Genomic DNA, 19,169 nt, shown 5'->3' with positions numbered 1-19,169 from the left:
GTTGTCCAAGTCCAAAAATTAGGTACGAATATAGTGTACTAAACTTTAAAAATGATGTCCATGCACGACCCATGACTCACCAACATACCTCTCGTAACCACCCCTTATGCTAACGAGTACTCGTATAAATTGTATAAAGTATAAACCTATAAATCACCGAGAAATCAAAGAAGATCATATGAAAGTATAAGAATTTAAAATTGTCTTTTTAGGTGAGAACAAAACTTAATTACGAATGAATTCTAACCGTCGGTATAATCTAGATCTGACGTGTCATCGATCTTCCTTCTATGTTTTCATTTCTTCACCCTCTCCTCTGGAGCAGTTCACTTTTACGCTGCACCTCTCTCTCTCCTCCATTGAAGCGTACTCCGAGTTCTCCATTGAAGCGGTTTCTGAGCTTTCTCTCCTCCATTGATGCAGTTTCTGAGGTTAGATGTTTTTTCCATTTTAATTTTATCATCGAATATCAATTTCACAATCTAGGGTTTAGTTTCGTACTGTCGTTGATATTTTTTGTCAGTAAAATCAATTTAGGGTTCTTCTAAGGTGGATTATTAAACTTCTGATTACAGTTACTGAAGTTTTGAAGGATTATAACGAGTGATTTTGTTGCTTGAATTTTGCTGTGTGCAAATTTACGTTGAATTCTTGAACGAGAAGATGTTTTTTATGTGATTCGAGTCTAATTTGAAATTGAGTCAAATTTACGTTGCTAATGTGTTGCATTTTTCGAGGCGAATCGAGTCTAAGAGCCGAGCCTTCTTGAGTCTATTAGAGCCCCTGCCAAGCTTGGGTTTTGAGGCTTGTTGAGCTCAAGGCTAAATCCGATTAAGCTCGAGCCGAGCCTAATGTCCGGGGCCTTTTTTCAGTGGTCCGGTGGGTTGGCTTGGATTACTTAGTGTTGCGTGCCCGCCCCTCATGGCCTGGTTCAGGGATGGGCATGCATGATTTGAATTGGCTAGATCGTTGGATGTTTTTTTTAAAATGAGGGTGTTTTATTTTTGTTGTTATTGTTGATTCAGTTAGAGATTCGCGGTAGTTTTGGCAACTATGGCTTCCAAAGGTCCAAGGTCTAAACTTGATCACGAGTCAAGAGCTCGACGTCAAAAGGTTAGATAATTTTTATTCGTTGTTCAGTTTCAAGAGTTTCTGTTAATTAAAGTCTTATGTTGCAATACTTGTAGATGCAGATAATCTATATTAGGTTTTATTTTATAAACATAACTTTGGAGTAGTTGTTGTATATTGGAACTATAACGGAAAACATGCACGAATTACGCTCCATTTATTTGATTTTTAGGATCTATCATTTGATGAACTTTATTTACAGTTACATGTGCAAAATAACCTATATTTGAAGAAGGCAAGTTCAAATTCCACTTCTAGATACTGATCTGCTGGTTGTTACACGCATGAAAGTATTACAAAATGTGCTAATATGTGCATAATAACCTATGTTTGTAGAAGGCAAGTTCAAATTCCACTTGTAGATACTGATCTGCTGGTTGTTGCATGCATGAAGTATTACAAAATGTGCTAATAAGATAGGATAGTCTGAGCTTGATACATACTGATCATAATCCAACTGCTTTCCTGCTAACATAGGGGAGTAATACAAGGGAGGTACTTGGGGATTGCTTAACTGTAAAAGTTAGTTCCATTACTGGAAGTCATTCTGGCTAGCTAAGACACCTGAAGTGTTTGACTGAATAAAGCTCTTTATTATTTAGCAAGAGGATACTTAACGTTTAGTCGTTTACAATATGTTCCATAGAGCTGCCATGACATATTGCTCGATAATTTGTATTTACAACATTCTTCAATAATTCCATGGAGGCACCATATGATTTTAAAAATTGTTTCACTTAGCATGTGATAGTTATTTTAGTTTTAATTAATTAATTAATTAATTAATTAGTCTTTTTTCACTTAGCATGTGATAGTTATTTTAGTTTTAATTAATTAGTCTATTACAGACTAGGCTTTAATTCCAGCTATATAATAAGATTAATTATTTTCTTATAATGTTACTGCATTGATACCATGCTAAAAGGAATTATTAGCTGTGCCTTCATTACTAATTAAATCAAGAGTATCATAACTTTAGAATACATTATCCTTGTCTCCCGCAAACCATGCTAAATGTCAGCTAAACCATGGGTTATGTGTGATTTTGTTGCTTAAGTGTGCCTTGCCATCGGATAAAACTAGTTCCAGACTCATCAATATATGGCATTACCTTTAATCTTCTGCTATAATATGCTTTGTAACATTACTTGCTATGCTGCTACTATTTCGTGCAGGCACTTGAAGCACCTAGAGAACCTCGCCGCCCAAAAACACATTGGGATCATGTTTTGGAGGAGATGATTTGGCTATCAAAGGTCAGCAGCTGTCTTTGTGTGCTGTAATTGCTTTTGTTTTGAAGTGTTCTTCAGCTTTGAAAATTTAGAGACAGTGTGTCAAGCCAACCCAAATTTAATGATGACTGCTTTTTATTGATACCATTATGGCAGGACTTTGAGGCAGAGCGGAAATGGAAGTTAGCACAGGCAAAAAAAGTAGCTTTACGAGCAAGCAGGGGCATGCTGGATCCGGTTACAAGGGAAGAAAAGAGAATGAAGGTTTAGCTCATCAACTTTCTATGTAGTTGACAAAAGATTATTATCCACATGCACAAGCACGAATGTAAATTGTTTGAATATATTTGTTGTTGCGTGACACTAAGTGAAACAATTTACTCTACTACCTTATGCCAATTAAGACGATCTTTCCTGTTGGCGCATTCTGTTGTACATATCTGCCAATATTCTTTATTTATTTTCTTTCTTGATTTTCTCTTTTATGCTGGTCATTGTTACTGAAACAGGAAGAAGAGCAGCGAATGAGAAAAGTTGCACTCAATATATCAAAGGATGTCAAAAAATTCTGGACTAAAATAGAGAAGCTGGCAAGTTATAAAATATGTTGAATTGGTATTTTCTCTTGGGATAGTTGATGTATGAAGCTCTCTAAATTCACATCTGCTCTGAAAATCACTTGTGCAGGTGCACTATAAGCATCAGTTAGAGCTAGATTGTAAAAAGAAGGCGGCACTTGACAAGCAGTTGGAGTATCTTTTAGATCAGACTGAAAGGTGGTCTCGAAATGACCTTTGCATGACCTTTGTTGTCTTTTTTTGGTCTCCATATGTAAAGATTATATGGTGTTACAGTTGAGCATGTGGAATGATGAGGAATGAACAACTTGGTGGAATTCACAGGTATTCAACTATGCTGGCAGAGAATCTCTTGGGCACGTCAAACACCTGTCCTTCAGGACAGACATCAATTCAGGAGAATACTAGTTACTCTCAGCAGAAAGAGAATGATGAAGAAAAAGTGGATGAAGGATCTATGGAATTGCTTGCTGGTAAGTGGCAATGTGGCATATTTTGCTTGTTTTACTTGCAAAGAAGAATGCCTTAATATATTGGTGATGATTCATTTTCTTCAGAGGCTAAATCAGATACAGAGATTAAAGTGGATGCAATGGATGCTGATGATGATTATGATGTGTCATCTGAGGATGAAGCGGTGAGTTTACAACTCTTCGACTGTTGCCTGATATAGTTTTCTTAAGGTTTTCATTGTTTTGGAGATCCTGTCATCAAAATTGAATTGATGAGAATCAATGTGCTGTTATCAATCTTAGTTGGAAATTTAATGTTCTTCGAGAGGGTATCTTTATTAGTAAGAGCCCTAAGAGGTCTTGCTCCCTGTGCTACATAATAAGTAGAGTTTATGCACTTGGTAGTGACTTAACCTGGATTAGACGCTTTTTATTGCTATTGAATGTTAGATGTGTAACAAGATGAAATAGTGTATGTAGTTTAGAATTGAGTGGTAAAACTTAATCTCAAAATTGAGCAGGCTTAGCGGACCAGAAGGAAAAATAAGCTCTTGTGTTTCAGTTAGGAAAGTGAATGTAGCTCCAAAACTTTATTGTGAGTTGTTCAGCTGAATTTTGTTCTTATTAGATTTAATCCTGTGCAACACTTGCTCTTATCTTAATTAATGTGATTAATTATGTGCGTGACTAGATCCTTCGGTTTTTTGCTAGCCTTCAGCTTGCTTCTGATATTCCTCCTTCCTCTCAGTCTTTTGGGCCTAGGGCCTAATCTATTTCCATAGTCACAGAGGTGGTCTGATCCCACTTGGCTATTTACTTTAATTATGAATTATCCCCATGTTGATGGCATGTCCATTGTACTCGTATCTTCAAATTTTTTCAAGCAATGCCTCTCCCTTGTTTGTGGTCATGTACTTATCTTCCATGATGTGATCTAGGAAGATGACGAGCAGACTATTGAGGAAGATGAAGCTCTGATAACCGAGGAAGAGAGATTAGAAGAGTTGGTTGCCCTACAGAATGAAGTAGACTTGCCACTTGAGGAGCTACTCAAACGCTATTCAGTGAGTGAAGGTAATCTACTGTAAAAGTTGTGATGTCTTGTTTGGGCATTCTCAATTTTGTTGTGTCTGCATTATTAGAGTGAACTATTGTTGATGCTATCCCTTGTTTTAGCTAATGAAGAAAGTAGTGCTGAGGTCTCTCCTATTGTAACAGGGAACAATGATGAGGTTGGCCCTGCTCAGGGTAAGTTAACATCTCGTCTTGTATGCATTTCATACTAAAATACTGAATTTTCCTTAAAAAATATTTATGTTTAGGCTCCCTTCATTTCTATCACTTTTTCCCCCCCAGTTACCTACATCATTAATTTCTTTTATTTTGTTTGTTTGTGCATCTTCCATGGTTTGCTTGATTTTAGTCAATGGAGAACATTATCCAGATGGACGTCAAGTTTCTGTTGAAAGCCCTGACGAGGCTGGTCCAGGTAAGAGTGTGATCCGTGAACTGACCATGTTTCTCTTAGTTTTGGATGTTACTAATTCTCAACAAGAGAAAGCTCTTGGAGTTTATGAGTAATCTGTAAAGCCTTTGATATTTGGTTTTTGACTTGCTACAGGTGATGGAACTGATTTTCTTGCTGAAGCTAAGGTAGATGCTGACTGCTCATCAGAGTTCACTAGTTGTCGTTGTGTAAGTTGTATGTGTTTTTATGTTGTTCTTTTGTTATGAAGGTTTAGAGACCTGTGTGATCCAAAATTTTTGTTTCCAGGAAAAACGCAATGGCCATGTATCTGAAGTTGAGGTCTGTTCGCCCAAAAATTCACCTGATGGCACAACTACTTCTGATTTTGTAGATAGGGAGTATGATTCTGATGATGACCTGGTATGTAGATTCTTAGATGTAGTTGACTTGTATCTTCTTTTATTCCTTTGGATGAGTGAAATTGGCGACTTACATAGTTGATTTTGTTCTATGTTCCAATCTTGTTGGTTTGAATATTTGCTCAATATATGTTGTTTGTATTAACAAAATAAGAAACATGTATTCATCTAAGGGACACACTTACATTAGTATTGTGCTAGTTGGCCAGGAAAGTTGTATGTTTTAAAGACTCACCAGGTGGAGCTGAAAGAGAGATGGGAATTTGCAGGCTGGTTGAATTTGCAAAGGATTAGGGGTTAGAGTGCCAGCCAATAGGCTTGTGGAGATGGATCAGGAATTATAAGACTGATTGAATTTACATCGAATTGTGTTTGTCCAGGAAAGCTGATGTATGTTTTAATGATTCACAAGATCGAGCTGAACAATAGACAGAAGTTGCAGGCTAGATATATTAACAAGGGTTTAGGGGTGGGAGTATTGACCAGTAGCTTATGGAACTGGAGCAGGAAGTATAAGAATCCTCTCCCATAAATAAACAAAAAAGGGAAAGATTGAAAAATAGATTGAATGCCTATCTTGTTAAAATTCTGAATTTAGTTAGCTTAGAATAATGTGAAAAATGTACTATGCCATACAAAAGAATAACAACCACCCAGTGTCAAGTAGTCCAGGAGAAGTAGAGTATAATGAACTCCGGATGTACGAAGCCTTGTCCAGTTGCCTCTATGATGTAAGAAGTCATGTGAAATGGGGCTTTTGTAGTCTGAAGATAGCTGCATCTATTGCGCGTCTTCTGATTGACTTTGAGTGTTTGGGTAGTTTTTGTCGGATAAACTACTCATATTGGTGGTTTAGATCAGATGCTTAATGTTTGTTTGCATATATTCTGCTGCTTTCTTTTACCTTATTTCCCTTGTTCATGAAGCTTTGCTGATGTGTTCTGCACTGTCCAGGCAGATGACGAGTTTATCATTGCCACTGGAGAAGAGAAGGTATTGCTCTATGTAACTTTGCTAATGTGTGACAAGTAAGGCGTTGTAAGCTGGTCCATGTTTACTTCACATTTGGCTTTGTCAACTGGAAATATGCTATTTAGTTTTATGTTGGAATCTTTGCGATTGAACATGGATTAGTTTGCACCGTCTTCATATGCAACAAAAGTTATTTACAAGTAATATGGAAAACTATGTTCCAATACTCAATGCTCTTTCACTGATCTCATAATGTACTTTATTTCTAAATCCCTAATCAGCTTTATTTTTTTTTACCCCCCTTTTTAAATTCATTTTTGGCTCTAATTCAGTATTTTGATTTGCATACATGTAAAACAATCTGGACTGGCTCTGGCGTGATAGGTTCTAGTCTAAAATGAATGAATGAGTAAATCTTTGGGTTGTCATTTTTCTGGTAGAATCTTTTAGACAAGTTTTGATTGTATGCTTCAACAAAGGAACTTGGTTGCAGTTTCCATGAATTGTGGTGATTTTTGATTGTTGAAGAGAGAATGGAATGGAAAGAGTCTAAATCAGGAAAGTAGAGGGAGTGATTTTTGAATTGGGGCAGTGAAAAATTTAATTCATATTTAATAGCTGAAAGTTACCAAATTACCAATTTGATGAATTTGATGAGGAAATAAACTTAAAGAAATGAGTTAAGAGCTACTATATCCATCTATTTTGTCAGTTGCAACCATAATAATTGCCAAGGATCTGACCACTCCTGCTTACAAAGTTACAAGTATAGGGAGGCTAGGATGTGTATAACCACAAGATGATGATTAGGGAGGATTTGGTGGTACCCTTTGAAAGGAAGAACTTAAAGGTTTTTTAGGTTGTAATTACTTGATTTATTTCTTGATAGACAGATAGGTCAAGGTATTAAGTTCTGGGCGATATTGATGTATCTTGATTTGTACCTAATTACTTCTTGATAAACAGATAGGTCAAGGGCGTAAGTTTTCTAAGTTGTTAACCTTCCTTTTGTAAATGGGTGACACCCTGCTGGTATGTTTTGGATATATCTCCTTTTCATAATTAGAAAGGTTATAATGAAGACATGTCTGCTGCTGTGTGCTTTTTGTTTGATTGAGGATGGAGGAGATGATAATTTGTTGGAGAAACTCACTTCTGCCGTTTTCTTTGGAGACAAGAGAATAAAAAAGGGGGGGTGGGGGGGTGGGGTGGGGTACAGCTGGTAGAGGGAGAAGGAGGTGTGTTTGTTTTTTTTTTATTTTTTTTTTATTGTGGGGGGTAGGGGGTGAATTGATTTGTTTCAATTTTAATTCGTAAAATGCAGTGGCTCTTTTATCTTTTAGATTACGGTGCTTTAGTTTGATGGTAGTTATGGATTTCTCTCTTAACTAAGTTGTTATTACTGTTTATATATGGGTGTCATCTGTATATTGGTTTAGTGTTGTTCAAATAGGATTACCCTGTCCTTTTGTGATTTGTGACTATGCTTATTGATCTAATCTAAAGTTTTTGGATCGACTTTACTAGCTTCTCTTCTAGTTTTCTGAGGAGACTTGTCTACATATGACAGGAGTAAAGGACTGCTATATAAGTGGTTAGTGTGGTGTGAATAGAGAAAAATGGATGTGCTATAATTTGTTCAATAACACACCTATATTAAAGCCACTGCCTTAAATAGCTGCTGGTGATGAAGAATATCATCAAAATGGCATAGTGTTCATGTATTGTTATGGTTCACGTTACTGGTAGCCTCGAAACAACAAAATGACAAATTTTATTGTAATGATATCCAATGCATTTACGTAGGAAGTGATGGACTTATTGAAAAATTTAGGGAGTTACATGTAAAGGGGTAAATGTTCCTAGTGTATCTATTATTCTTTTTGGTGGGTTTGGAATTGATCATATTTATCCATTCTATGTATCTTCCCACTTATAATGGCCAGTGAAGGTATCATTGATTCACATGTCCTCTCTGGATGTGGTAATTGGATAATGGGGAAAGAGAGGAATGAGATAGGTAGACAGATCTGACATACTCTCACCTGTAGGTTCACCCAGCTGCCACCACCCTAAAGTTTGCAGATCACCTCCATAACTTTCCTTAAGCTGTCATTGCTTATTGTCCATGGTGATTGCTTGCATCACTGACCTCTTATTTTTATGCTGAAAATAGATTTGAGTGACTAGCTCTAATAGAAGCCCTGTTTAGGGTGAGGGAAAGGAAGAGGAAATGGGGTGGTTACCGGTGTCTTAGGGACAATGAGCCTTATGTAGGTGTTGGAAAATGACTTGAGCTATTAAGTTGATGTTATCAATGGTTGAAATTGCGGCAAGGAGGGGGTGGTAAGGAGATCCTTGGGGATGGGGCTGTTAAAATACTTAGAAAATATTGATTATCCTTATATGTGGGGGAGTAGATCACCTGTTTGTTCAATTTATTACCCTCAATTGGTCAATCCACCCTTAAATATTTCCAGAGTTTCTTACTCCTTTGATTATTTTGCTCCTCCATCCCTTGATCAAGGTACCCCTTAAGTCTCCGACATAGCTTGTCTATTTAAGTTTTGATGTCTTATGGCATATTCCTCAAGAGATATCACTTCTATATCTATGCTCTTGTCCTGGTTGCCACGTGTTATAAATAACCTTAGATATTATGCAGTTCTTCTGCTTGTATGTGGCTATAATACTGATTTGTATTGCTAGGATGATGAGACAACCTTGGTTGAGGAGGAGGAGTTGGCAAAAGCAGAGCTTAAAACGCCTGAAGATGAGGTATGCCCAATTGATTGCAAGCTTAGGTTTTTTTTTTTTTTTTTTTTTTTTTTTTTTTTTTTTTTTGTAATTGTTGTCTATGAAGCTTTTTTATGTTAATGTTTTCTTGGTGTGTGTGTTGGTGTTGGGCAGATTGCATTATTGCAGAAAGAAAGCGAGATTTCCTTGGAAGAATTGTTTGCAAGATATAAAATGGTTGGTTAGATATCCTATGTGCTTTTCTCACTCCAGTGACATGGTACACATGTTATATTTATCTTTGAATCATTGTGCTTCGTCTATCAGAATTCGTCCGAGGCTGGCTCTGCTGACAGTGAATCGGATTATTGTTCTGCTCACTCTGACATAGATAGTCATCCAGCTGTGGAAGTGTCTGACAAGGAAGCCCAAGATATATCTGTAGCTGAAGATGACTCTGGGGAGATTAAAACAATTTCACCTGTCCCTGATGAAGAAGTTGTTGCTGGTCATGTGATGAATTCTGAAGAGGAGAGTCAAAGAGAAGCTAGAATTGCTGATGCAGCCGCCGCTGCCAGGTCTGCACAACCAACAGGAAATACTTTCTCCACAACTAGTGTACTGACAAAGTTCCCCTTTCTTATTAAACACCCTCTTCGTGAGTATCAGCATATTGGGCTTGACTGGCTTGTTACCATGTATGAGAAAAGACTCAATGGTATTCTTGCTGATGAGATGGGTCTAGGAAAGACAATTATGACGATTGCATTGCTTGCCCACCTGGCTTGTGAGAAGGGGATATGGGGGCCTCATCTCATTGTGGTACCAACCAGTGTCATGCTTAACTGGGAAACTGAATTTATGAAGTGGTGCCCTGCATTTAAGATCTTAACTTACTTTGGGAGTGCAAAAGAGCGCAAATATAAGAGGCAAGGTTGGATGAAACCCAACTCTTTTCATGTGTGCATCACTACTTACAGACTTGTTATCCAAGATTCAAAAATTTTCAAACGCAAGAAGTGGAAGTATTTGATTTTAGATGAAGCTCATTTGATAAAGAATTGGAAATCTCAGCGTTGGCAAACTCTTTTAAACTTCAATTCAAAGCGACGCATCTTGTTGACGGGTACACCATTGCAGAATGATCTGATGGAGTTGTGGTCTCTAATGCATTTTTTGATGCCCCATATCTTTCAATCTCACCAGGAATTTAAGGACTGGTTTTGCAATCCTATTTCAGGCATGGTGGAAGGACAAGAAAAGGTGAACAAAGAAGTGATCGATCGTCTTCATAATGTATTGCGGCCATTTATTCTGCGTCGTTTGAAAAGAGATGTTGAAAAGCAGCTACCTATGAAACATGAGCATGTCATATACTGCAGACTCTCGAAGAGGCAGAGGAATTTGTATGAAGATTTCATTGCTAGTTCAGAAACCCAAAGCACTCTGGCTAGTGCCAACTTCATTGGTATGCTAAATGTTATAATGCAGCTACGTAAAGTTTGCAATCATCCTGATTTATTTGAGGGCCGCTCTATTACAAGTTCTTTTGACATGGAGGGGATTGAGATGCAATTGAGCTCAACTGTTTGCTCAATGCTTTCACCTGGTCTATTTTCTTCCACAAATCTTTCTGGCTTGGGGCTCTTATTTACACATCTAGATTTCGGAATGACATCTTGGGAGTTTGATGAAGTTCAATCTATTGCTACTCCTCCTAGTTTGATTAAGCATCGTGTTAGTTATAGTAATCTAGAAATTGTTAGGCCTAGATTTAAATACGGGAAGAAAGGTTGTGGGACTAACATTTTTGAAAAGATTCAAAAGGAAATTCTTAATGTAAGATTAAAAGAAGCAGAACAGCGGGCTGCTGCCATTGCATGGTGGAATTCATTAAGGTGTCAGAGGAAGCCTGTATACTCAACAACTCTACGTGAGCTTTTGACAATAAAGCATCCTGTCTACGACATACAGTGCCACAAGGCAAACCCTGTATCTCATGACTATTCCTCAATGCTTGCAGACATTGTTTTGTCACCTGTGGAGCGATTCCAGAAGATGATAGATCAGGTTGAATCTTTCATGTTTGTTATTCCAGCTGCACGAGCTCCGCCACCTGTTTGTTGGTGCAATAAATCTGAGACATCTGTTTTTATTGATCCAAGCTACAAGGAAAAATGCTCTCAAAAATTGCTGCCCCTTTTGACTCCAATACGTCCTGCTCTTGTTCGAAGGCAGTTGTATTTCCCCGACAGGCGTTTGATACAATTTGATTGTGGAAAGCTCCAGCAGCTTGCTACTTTGTTAAGGAGATTGAAAACAGAGGGTCATAGAGCATTAATCTTCACTCAAATGACAAAAATGCTTGATATCTTGGAAGCTTTTATAAATTTGTATGGATATACTTACATGCGTTTGGATGGATCAACTCAACCGGAGGAGAGGCAAACTTTGATGCAGAGATTTAATACAAATCCCAAGATATTTTTGTTTATCTTGTCAACACGCAGTGGAGGTGTCGGAATAAATCTTGTTGGAGCAGATACGGTGATATTTTACGACAGTGATTGGAACCCTGCTATGGATCAACAAGCTCAAGATCGTTGTCATCGCATTGGACAGACCCGTGAAGTCAACATCTACCGTTTAATAAGCGAGAGCACCATTGAAGAGAACATCTTAAAGAAAGCAAATCAGAAACGAGCTCTTGATAACCTAGTAATACAAAGCGGTGGCTACAATACTGAGTTTTTCAAGAAGCTTGACCCAATGGAGTTGTTCTCAGGTCACAGAATAGTTCCCATTAAAGGAATAGGAAAAGAGAATAATTCGGATAATGGGGTTGAGGTTCCTGTTTCTAGTGCTGACATAGAGGCTGCTTTGAAAAATGCTGAAGATGAGGCAGATTACATGGCACTGAAGAAGGTTGAAGAGGAAGAGGCTGTAGATAACCAGGAATTTACTGAGGAAGCAATTGGGAAGTTGGAAGATGAGGACCTGGGAAATGAGGATGTTATTAAAGCTGATGAAGCTGCAGACCAGAATGCATTGGTTACTGTTTCAAATGTAGAGGACATTGCTGTTGCAAATGGGAATGATTTGAGTGGGGAGAATGCTCTCACTTTAGCATGCAATGAAGATGATGTTGACATGATCGCTGATGTCAAACAAATGGCAGCTGCAGCTGCAGCTGCTGGACAAGAAGTTTTATCCTTTGAAAATCAATTACGTCCTATTGATAGGTATGCAATGCGTTTCCTGGAGGTTTGGGATCCCATAATAAATAAGGATGCAATAAATTATCAAGTTCAGTTAGAGGAAAAGGAGTGGGAGCTGGAGCGTATCGAGAAGTTAAAGGAGGATATGGAAGCAGAGCTTGATGATGATGATGAGCCTCTTGTGTATGAGAGTAAGTTTTTCCAAATCATAATGAGTTTTAAGCAGTTTTCTGCTCTTTTCCATCATATTTTGTCCACTGATCTCTGCATTTTTCTTTAGAAGTAATAGAATTTGCTGAGCTTGGTTACTAATTAACTAATTTGAAGGAAAGAATGACTCCTGGCCGACTTCATATTGGCAAAAAAATTTACATTTATTGTTATAATTAAAAGTAGGATCAATTTTTTACTCCTTAGACTTTGCTGGGAATAACTTATTCAAATGGTGTGTTAAACTTGATTGTATACTGGGTTCTCGATAAATCTCTTACATGTTATCCAATATTGGAAAGTTACTAAATCAATAGATCAAAGATTAAAAACTCTCTTTTCTAGTGATTCTTCCAAATGAAATTGCACATATGACCTTTTCCATATTGCAATCAGTAGGGAAACAACTAATGAGTAATTATTATTATCTTATACTCCCTCTATCCCTAATTGTTTGCTCCATTTGACTTTTCACGGTATCCGAGATATGCCTTGAAACATGAAAATCTTTAATTCTGTGAGTAGAAAAATTATAAAAATTTGATATTCTTAAAGTACACACATCTAACAAGATCCCACTTGACTTTACAATTTCTTATTGATTAGTGAGATTATGTGGTAAAAGTTTCTAAAGTTTGACCCCAATTTATACAATGGGACAAACAATTAGGGGTGCAGAAGTTGTATTTTAGTTTATTGGGGATAGAGAAAGTTGCTTGGATGAATATACATTTGTCAACCTAAGAAAACAACAAAGTTAGACATACCTGACTAGAACGTGGATAATGTATCTAGGAAAGAGGTAGCCTAATTTTGTTTAGTGTGTTCTATGAATTTCACTGTATGCTCTGTCTCTAAGATCAGAGCCATTAGTACAAATCAGGACCTGAGGAGTGCACTTATTCTCTCAGCTTTTTTTGAAAGATTATTCTCTCAGATTTTAGTCCTTTGTTTAGTTATGCACTACGTTAAATATTTGTTATGTTAGTTGCCAAATAAAGTGAAATTTGTAATTAGTACTTCCTCTATTGTCCAAATAAAGTTGCAGTTATTTTACAAGAGAGGAGAGAGATAGAGAGTAAAAAGCAGAAGATTCATGTGGAGAGATAGTGAGAATCATTGTCCGAATAAAGTTGCACTTATTTTACGAATTACCAAAAAGATTTACGTTGCAATTAAAAAGGAACTGAGGAAGTATAAGCTTTGATATGAAAAATCAAATAGGGAAATTATTTGAATGTTTTCATGGTGCCCATCACCCCCAAAAATGGATAAAGATGGCATTTAATTATTTATTATTCGTGTTTCATCTTTGTTTCCCATGTTTTAGAAAGAGGCTGCATGGTTTTGAAAAGGAATTAGGACATAGACCAATAGATATTAAGGCAAGAATTTGACACTAAAAGCTGAAAATACAATATGATTGCTGGCCTTTGCATGTTAATTCTTGTTAAATCAAAATTTTCATGGATCTGGTATACTTCTGTGCTTTATTGTGCGATAGGCCCTGTAGTGGCCTGAAGTGCATTTGTTACATCTGGTAGTTTACATAGTCTATGAACAGTTAATATTTACTTTGATTTGGGCTCCAGCTTTCATCTTTCATTTTAAACTTTTTTATTTGAACTCCTTTTTATCAGAATGGGACGCTGAATTTGCTACCCAAGCTTATCACCAGCAAGTTGAGGCTTTAGCTCAACATCAGGTCAGTGCTCAACTTCATATTAGAAACAAAGTGGCTGAAAGGTCTAAAGTTATTTGCTCGTAATATTTTGTCCTGTTGCTGATTTAACATTATACCTTTACTGTAGTTGATGGAAGAACTAGAAAGCAAGACCAAGGAGAAGGAAAACGGCGAGGATATGAATGGTGATTTCATCAAGTACGAGAGCACTCTGACGTTTACCTGTCTTTCCTTAAATGCAAAACTTTCAGTCATGCAATGAAAATTATGAATTTATTTACTTTGGTTATAATCCTGTTTTGTCAAAATACTTGGGACGCAGGAACGAAGCATCTGGTGGTGGTAAATCTAAGCCAAAGAAAAAGAAACCAAAGAAAGCAAAGTTCAAATCTCTGAAGAAGCACTCTCTGTCCTCCACATCCAAAGCTCTTAAAGAGGATGACGTAGTAGAACATCTGTCATCTGATTATGAAGATAATTCTCATGAAGCAGTTGATTGTGCAGATGTAAGCCCAACTTTTATCATGTTAAAAAAGAAACGAAAAAAGAACAAAACTGCTGCTACTGAAGAAGAGACATCCACAAAGATCAAGCCCAAAAAGGCCAAGAAGACTGCTCTAGTACCCACATTGCCATCGATGGAACCAAACTTGTTAAGCATGTTCAATGAAGAATCAAAAGACTCAAAATCATGTGAGGATTGTACTCTTGATTTAGAGCTGAAGCCTGCTAGCAGGGGTAAAATGGGAGGGAGAATTTCAATTACAACTATGCCAATGAAGAGGATATATACTATAAAGCCCGAAAAGTTGAAGAAAAAGGGGAACTTGTGGTCAAGTGACTGTTTCCCTTCTCCTGATTCTTGGTTGCCACAAGAGGATGCAGTGTTATGTGCTCTTGTACATGAGTATGGCCCAAATTGGAGCTTGGTTAGTGACACTCTCTATGGAATGTCAGCTGGTGGTTTTTACAGGGGAAGATTTCGACATCCGACTTTGTGTTGTGAAAGATTCAGGGAACTTGTCCAAAAATATGTTTATGGTGTCGCAGATTCTCTCAATAATGAAAAATCGAGCACTGCTGGACCTGCAAAGGGGTTACTGAGAGTTACTGAGGTAATAATTTCTTACAAGAAGTTGCATCAAATCCCCCCACCCCCTTCCCCAAATCCCCAGCACACACACACACATACACACCGCACTTACACGTCCACTGTCTGGAACTAGTGCAAATAATCTGGCAACTTTCTATTCATGTATTTAATGTTCACAGTTCCACACACACACACACACACACACATACATGTTCACTGTCTGGAACTAGTGCAAAAATCTGGCAACTGCTGTCCTTTTCAGTGTTTTGATTTATGATCCATGGACTACAATATTATGTAGAATTTCTGACATGTGGAAGGTGGGGGTGTTTCTATTTCAGATTTCCATTTTGAGATTTTATACTGCTGGATCGTAATTCATGTGGAATATTTAAAGTGTTACGTGTGGAAAAATAATGTTCAATTTTGGTGTTTAAAGATTTCTATATGTTTGGTGTATATGTTAAGATGTGATTTGGGGTGGCTTCTATGCTATTTGTGAGACTATAACTTAAGCCTGGGTCAGTTATGTTCAAACTTCAGTCTATCTAATCCCCATCTTATCCTGGTCTGCTGGAATTTGTGGTGTTTTCCTTCAAATAGTGTGGGCTGTACACATCGGCTGAATATGTTAACTAAATTCAACAGTTAGCTTCATTACTTTGTATTATGGCCATATGGGATGTATGGTTCTTGTCTGTTTAAATCTTTAGTGAATATAGAGTAATACCTTGTGGAGAGGTATTCTGATCTTCATTGGAGTAGGAAGCACCCTGAGTTGAGTCTATATATAATTATATAGAGCTTCATGTCCTAACTAGCGGGTTGGACATTGTTGATTAATCTTGTGTGTTTAGCTTTAAGATTAAGCTTTGAGATCCTGATGCAGGAAACTCATTCACCATATATCAGATTCTAAGTTTTTAAATTCGATTTTGAGAACACACCCAGTGAAGCTTAAGCTTTGAGATCCTGATGCCAGAGTGAATTTAGCTATAGAGTTTAGTCTCTCTATTAGAGATTCAGAAATTTTTATCCCTAATAAATCACTTAGCCTTGCATTATAACAGATTCTAGTTCCTATATTTGAATTTGAGAACACATCCAGATTTAAACAAGCTGTCAAATTATTTTTCAACATTCCATCTTTTTCTAAAGAAACTGTTTTTCTGCAAAGCTACACTATGGTAATTCCTCTCATTGAGTATTGGATGTACCGACTACAGAGCTGTCTTTAAGTCCACTTCGAAATTTGTGACTAAATGGACTAAAAGTGGAATCAGTCCACCAATTGAGTGTTTCTTATTACTTCCCTTGGCAGTTTTGTCAAGATCTATATTAGCAAAGTAAAATAGGATTGCTAGAAGACAAAAGAAGAGATCTGGCTACTGACTCTAATAAGAAAAATAGATTTACCATAAAAGTAGGGACAACCTCAGCTGCAGTAGTCACAATTTACGGCCAACTAAGGCATTCAGAGTTTACTGGGGATTGAACTTCCCTTCCTAAATTAAGTTATGATTCTTAACAACCATTGCATCTTGTTGCAACTGCTCAGATTATATTTTTTTGGCAGGATCACATTCGGGTCCTGCTAGATGCTGCTATGGAACAACCAGATTCCGAGTTACTTCTTCAAAGGCATTTCACTGCTGTGCTCACTTCGGTATGGAGGATGACATCCTCACGTGATCAGCAAAGAAGCCATTCAAATACCCATAATAGCCTGTATCCAAGTCAAAGCATAAGGTTGTTTGGTACATCTGTCAATCCAAATGCTCAAAATTCAACCAAAGGGATATCTAAGAAAAAGTTTGATTTGGGTCAGTGTGGAAAACTTATACATGCAGCACTGCTTGATGCGGAGAGTGTAAGCTGGAATGACAAAACCTCCCAATCCAGCCAGATGGAAGAGGACCCGGCCACTATGGAGAAGTTAGATGTCACAGTGGAGTTCAGAAGAGAGAGAGATGAGATAGGTGACTCCACTGTTGGTTTTCCGTCTGTGGTTTCATTGTCAATACCTGGCTTGGATTCATTACCACCTGTTAACTCACCTTCAAAAGAAAATCAACTTAGGTCAACTCAACAACTGGCTGAGAGTCGTTTCAGGTATGTGTTCTATTCCATGGAATTGGTTGCTGAAAGCAGTAGGTTTGTGGCCTCCTTGGCAACCTTCTAGTTGAGTTAAGAAACATATTAAACATAGTAATACGACTTGTTTCTGTAGCATATTTTCATACTGAATGGATTTTCTTAAAACTTAAGAGATGAGGAAACCGAGCTTTAGAATGTTTATCTATAGTTCTTTGTGCTTTATTATTACTAATTTTTGGATCCCAAGGGATGGACTGATTATGGTAATGTCAGAAAAGATATATTTTTCAAACCACACAACACTTGTATTTTAATACAAATTTCATTCAAAATTTGTTTTTGCAGGGCCTCTTCAAGTGCATGTCTTCATGGCTTTTTTGGTTGGGCATCCTCTGCTTTTCCAATAATTGAATCTCGTAACCGCTCGTCACTAAAATCATCTTCATCAGGGAAGCACAAGCTGGCTTCTGCTGAAACCAGTAGACCTTCCAAATCAAAGGTCAGAAAAGTTGCAGAAGCTGCTGAGGCTCATATTCCATTCGCAGAACCATTGCTCCAGTTATTGCCCACCATATCTAACCCTCCAAGTACTCTTTCTGTTTCGCATCCTTTCGGAATCTCAGATAGTTCTTTAGAGGATCATTTAATTGACCCTCCTTACATTGCAGAAGAAATTCCTTCATGTACAGAGAATGTTGAGATAATACCCCATTGCTATAATCCCAGCTTCATTTCAGGTCTTGAGGATTGTTCATTGACCGACTATACGGATATTGGGTGAATTAGGAACCAACTTTGTTATATGTTGAATTTGGGTTAGTTTTTAGCTAAGCTTGGCAGTTGAGCCCCAGCATGAAGAATTACCATGCTGGCACTCTGGCAGTTTTGCGACTAGCTGATTGTGCGTTCGGGTACACTATTGAATTGCACAGTTCTTGCCCTTTCATGCTGTGGTAGCTGCATTTTCCCTCAGTTACACAGGATAACACAAGGGCCTAAAGGCTAGCTTCCAGAGAATCGTGGTGCACACGGACAAATTTTAGAAGGCCACTGAATATGCAAAGTACAAGAGCTTTGTGTCGGTGACACATTTTTCCTGATGAGGCTTAGGTATGCAAACTAGCTCAGCGGCAGCATTCTTTGGAGACTACAACTTCCAGAGTACACCATTTTGTAAAGTAGTTAGGCATCAGTAGTCCTGATGAATAGATGTAGCTCTTCTTGTATATATAATATACTAATTCGATTATAGTGTGTAATCAATGGTCACTTAGACTCAAAATGCGTACTACCTCTCTTTTTCTAATTTAATTTAATTATTTATTTAATTACTAGTTGCTTTTTTAACACTAGTAAGCGTATATTCCGTCTGCAAAGCTAAATGAGCAACTCAGCACATATACTCACTATTTCTCATGCAGGGTCTCCGTCTCCAAGAGGATTTAGATACTTCAGTTGTTTGGTTTACGTTACAGCACTTTGATTTTCACGTTTATGAATTGTGCAAAATTTAATACACATACTGTTTTATCATTCGACTTTTGTACTTTGTAACTTAGCTTTGGACTGATTATCGGGTACTCAATATATCCGCAAGGGCTATGATAGTCTTGGAAGCTGGAAGAGCTTACTCCAGCCTCTATTTTTTTCTAATAATACCCATGTTCTTAGGTCTTAACTCCCAAGTGTATCAATTTGCTTGTGTGGGTGCATTCATATGGACATTTATGTGCCTACAAGTGCTTATATTTGTGTTAGTGTGTGTGCACGCGAGCAAATAGTTACATTGTATCTCTATATTACCATCTTAAAGTGTATCATCATTCAAAGGCCAAATACTTGTACATATGCCATTTTCAAATACTCCGTATAAAGGTAT

The 19,169-nt window shown here is 37.4% G+C and overlaps 1 protein-coding gene across 4 annotated transcripts; it reads left to right on the top strand.

Moving 5' to 3' along the window:
- The first annotated feature begins 200 nt into the window (after positions 1-200).
- On the top strand, positions 201-18,634 carry LOC110711632 (protein PHOTOPERIOD-INDEPENDENT EARLY FLOWERING 1-like). Of its 4 annotated transcripts, none has more exons than XM_021890051.1 (22): positions 201-431; positions 1,026-1,113; positions 2,307-2,387; positions 2,520-2,627; positions 2,873-2,953; positions 3,051-3,139; positions 3,266-3,414; positions 3,499-3,578; positions 4,332-4,467; positions 4,612-4,641; positions 4,817-4,882; positions 5,015-5,088; positions 5,168-5,281; positions 6,235-6,273; positions 8,962-9,030; positions 9,163-9,225; positions 9,316-12,397; positions 14,057-14,121; positions 14,228-14,298; positions 14,423-15,215; positions 16,770-17,305; positions 17,636-18,634. In XM_021890051.1, the coding sequence occupies exons 2-22, from the start codon at positions 1,054-1,056 to the stop codon at positions 18,069-18,071; spliced, it is 6,222 nt and encodes a 2,073-aa protein (XP_021745743.1). In that variant the 5' UTR covers positions 201-431; positions 1,026-1,053; the 3' UTR covers positions 18,072-18,634. The 4 variants fall into 4 exon arrangements, with proteins under 4 accessions (XP_021745743.1, XP_021745742.1, XP_021745741.1 ...); XM_021890050.1 differs by having other exon boundaries at positions 4,579-4,641; XM_021890049.1 differs by having other exon boundaries at positions 4,570-4,641.
- Positions 18,635-19,169: the final 535 nt, after the last annotated feature.

This window comes from Chenopodium quinoa, unplaced genomic scaffold (assembly GCF_001683475.1).
Source record: "Chenopodium quinoa cultivar QQ74 unplaced genomic scaffold, ASM168347v1, whole genome shotgun sequence".
Taxonomy (NCBI): Eukaryota; Viridiplantae; Streptophyta; class Magnoliopsida; order Caryophyllales; family Amaranthaceae; genus Chenopodium; species Chenopodium quinoa.
Note: the sequence above shows the minus strand (reverse complement) of the source record. Positions and strands in the feature narration are given on the sequence as shown.

Bases quoted from the DNA above. Each gene is read 5' to 3' on its own strand.
- LOC110711632 (XM_021890049.1), top strand. From the start codon at position 1,054: ATGGCTTCCAAAGGTCCAAGGTCTAAACTTGATCACGAGTCAAGAGCT. The intron at 4,468-4,569 runs GTAATCTACTGT...CCCTTGTTTTAG, and splicing joins ACGCTATTCAGTGAGTGAAG to CTAATGAAGAAAGTAGTGCT. The intron at 9,031-9,162 runs GTATGCCCAATT...GGTGTTGGGCAG, and splicing joins TTAAAACGCCTGAAGATGAG to ATTGCATTATTGCAGAAAGA.